This window comes from Orycteropus afer, unplaced genomic scaffold (genome assembly GCF_000298275.1).
Source record: "Orycteropus afer afer isolate SDZICR_OR568_19922 unplaced genomic scaffold, OryAfe1.0 scaffold00092, whole genome shotgun sequence".
NCBI classification, from domain to species: Eukaryota; Metazoa; Chordata; class Mammalia; order Tubulidentata; family Orycteropodidae; genus Orycteropus; species Orycteropus afer.
The window spans coordinates 8,898,557-8,899,567 of record NW_006921679.1 but is presented as its reverse complement, the minus strand read 5'-3'; the positions used below and the strand labels follow the sequence as shown (position 1 = coordinate 8,899,567).

The 1,011-nt window shown below is 47.6% G+C and overlaps 1 protein-coding gene across 1 annotated transcript in view; it reads right to left on the bottom strand.

Annotated features, from left to right (window-relative positions):
- The window catches only part of LOC103198374 (phospholipid-transporting ATPase IB), an 826,205-nt gene that overhangs the window by 516,314 nt on the left and 308,880 nt on the right, over positions 1–1,011 (bottom strand). The window contains exon 20 of the mRNA XM_042781171.1: positions 588–760. Coding sequence (XP_042637105.1) covers positions 588–760 — 173 coding nt within the window. The remainder of the gene's footprint in view (positions 1–587; positions 761–1,011) is intronic.

The following is a 1,011-nucleotide window of genomic DNA, read 5'->3' as shown; positions in this document are numbered from 1 at the left end:
TTTAAGATCCCAGTTGCTACTCACCAAAGTAGGAGGTGGAACAATGTTTTGTATAGTATGTTATGCCAACTGAGCTTGATGTCCCCTGTGACTATGATCCCAAGCCTGCAGGTTCAACTACTTGGTCGCTCTGGGCACAAGCTCAATGTTGACTAAGGAGAAAGACTTGCTGGACATCAGAAAAGATGCAGGCAACCCCCCAGATCTTGGAACTCCCCAGCTCACACCTCTAGAACCCAGTACTCCGGCTCCTGGGACCTCTTGACACATTCCCACGTGAGCTTGAGGCAGAGTTTGCCTCGCTTCTCCCCCATCAGGAAGAGGACTGGAGGTCCTGACTCTTATTTCTCATTATCTTCTTAGAAGACAACACACAGAGCAGAAATTTACAAACCAGACTGCCGACTGCCACATTCTCAAACTGGCAGTAAAACTGAATGTAGAGTACTTTCATTTGGCCAGTTTTAGATACAAAACTTTTGGCCAATTATCCCCAGGCGTCGATTTATTTGATAAAAATATATGGGGGGAGGGAAAAAAAAAAGACTTATCTGGAAATGAATCATGCGTAGCTTGCACTTGCCTACCTGCAACATATCACCGCTTTGCATGAGAGCGCCAAGTCCAGGAAGCTTCTCCTGACCTCGAAGGAGAGTGCGTATTTGAGCGTGTGGCCGTCAATAATGAGCGCCACATCGTTTTCCTTGCCCAGCAAATTCCCCAGGTCGGTACAGTGCTGAGTAATGGCTGCCCTCGTGGCCTGAAAGAAGCACAGACAGAAAGAGTGTTGTTTGTCAGTTCGATGTATCAAAAGCAGCACAGAAAACAAATAGCAAAACCCACTGTTAACCCAGTCATTCAGACTCACAGCGCACCTAGAGGGCAGAATAGAACTGCCCCATAGCGTTTCCAAGACTGTCAATCTTTATGGAAGCAAAGCCCAAACCAACAGCACTGCTGTCCAGTCGATTCTGACTAACAGCGCCCCTAGAGGACAGAGTGGAACTGCCC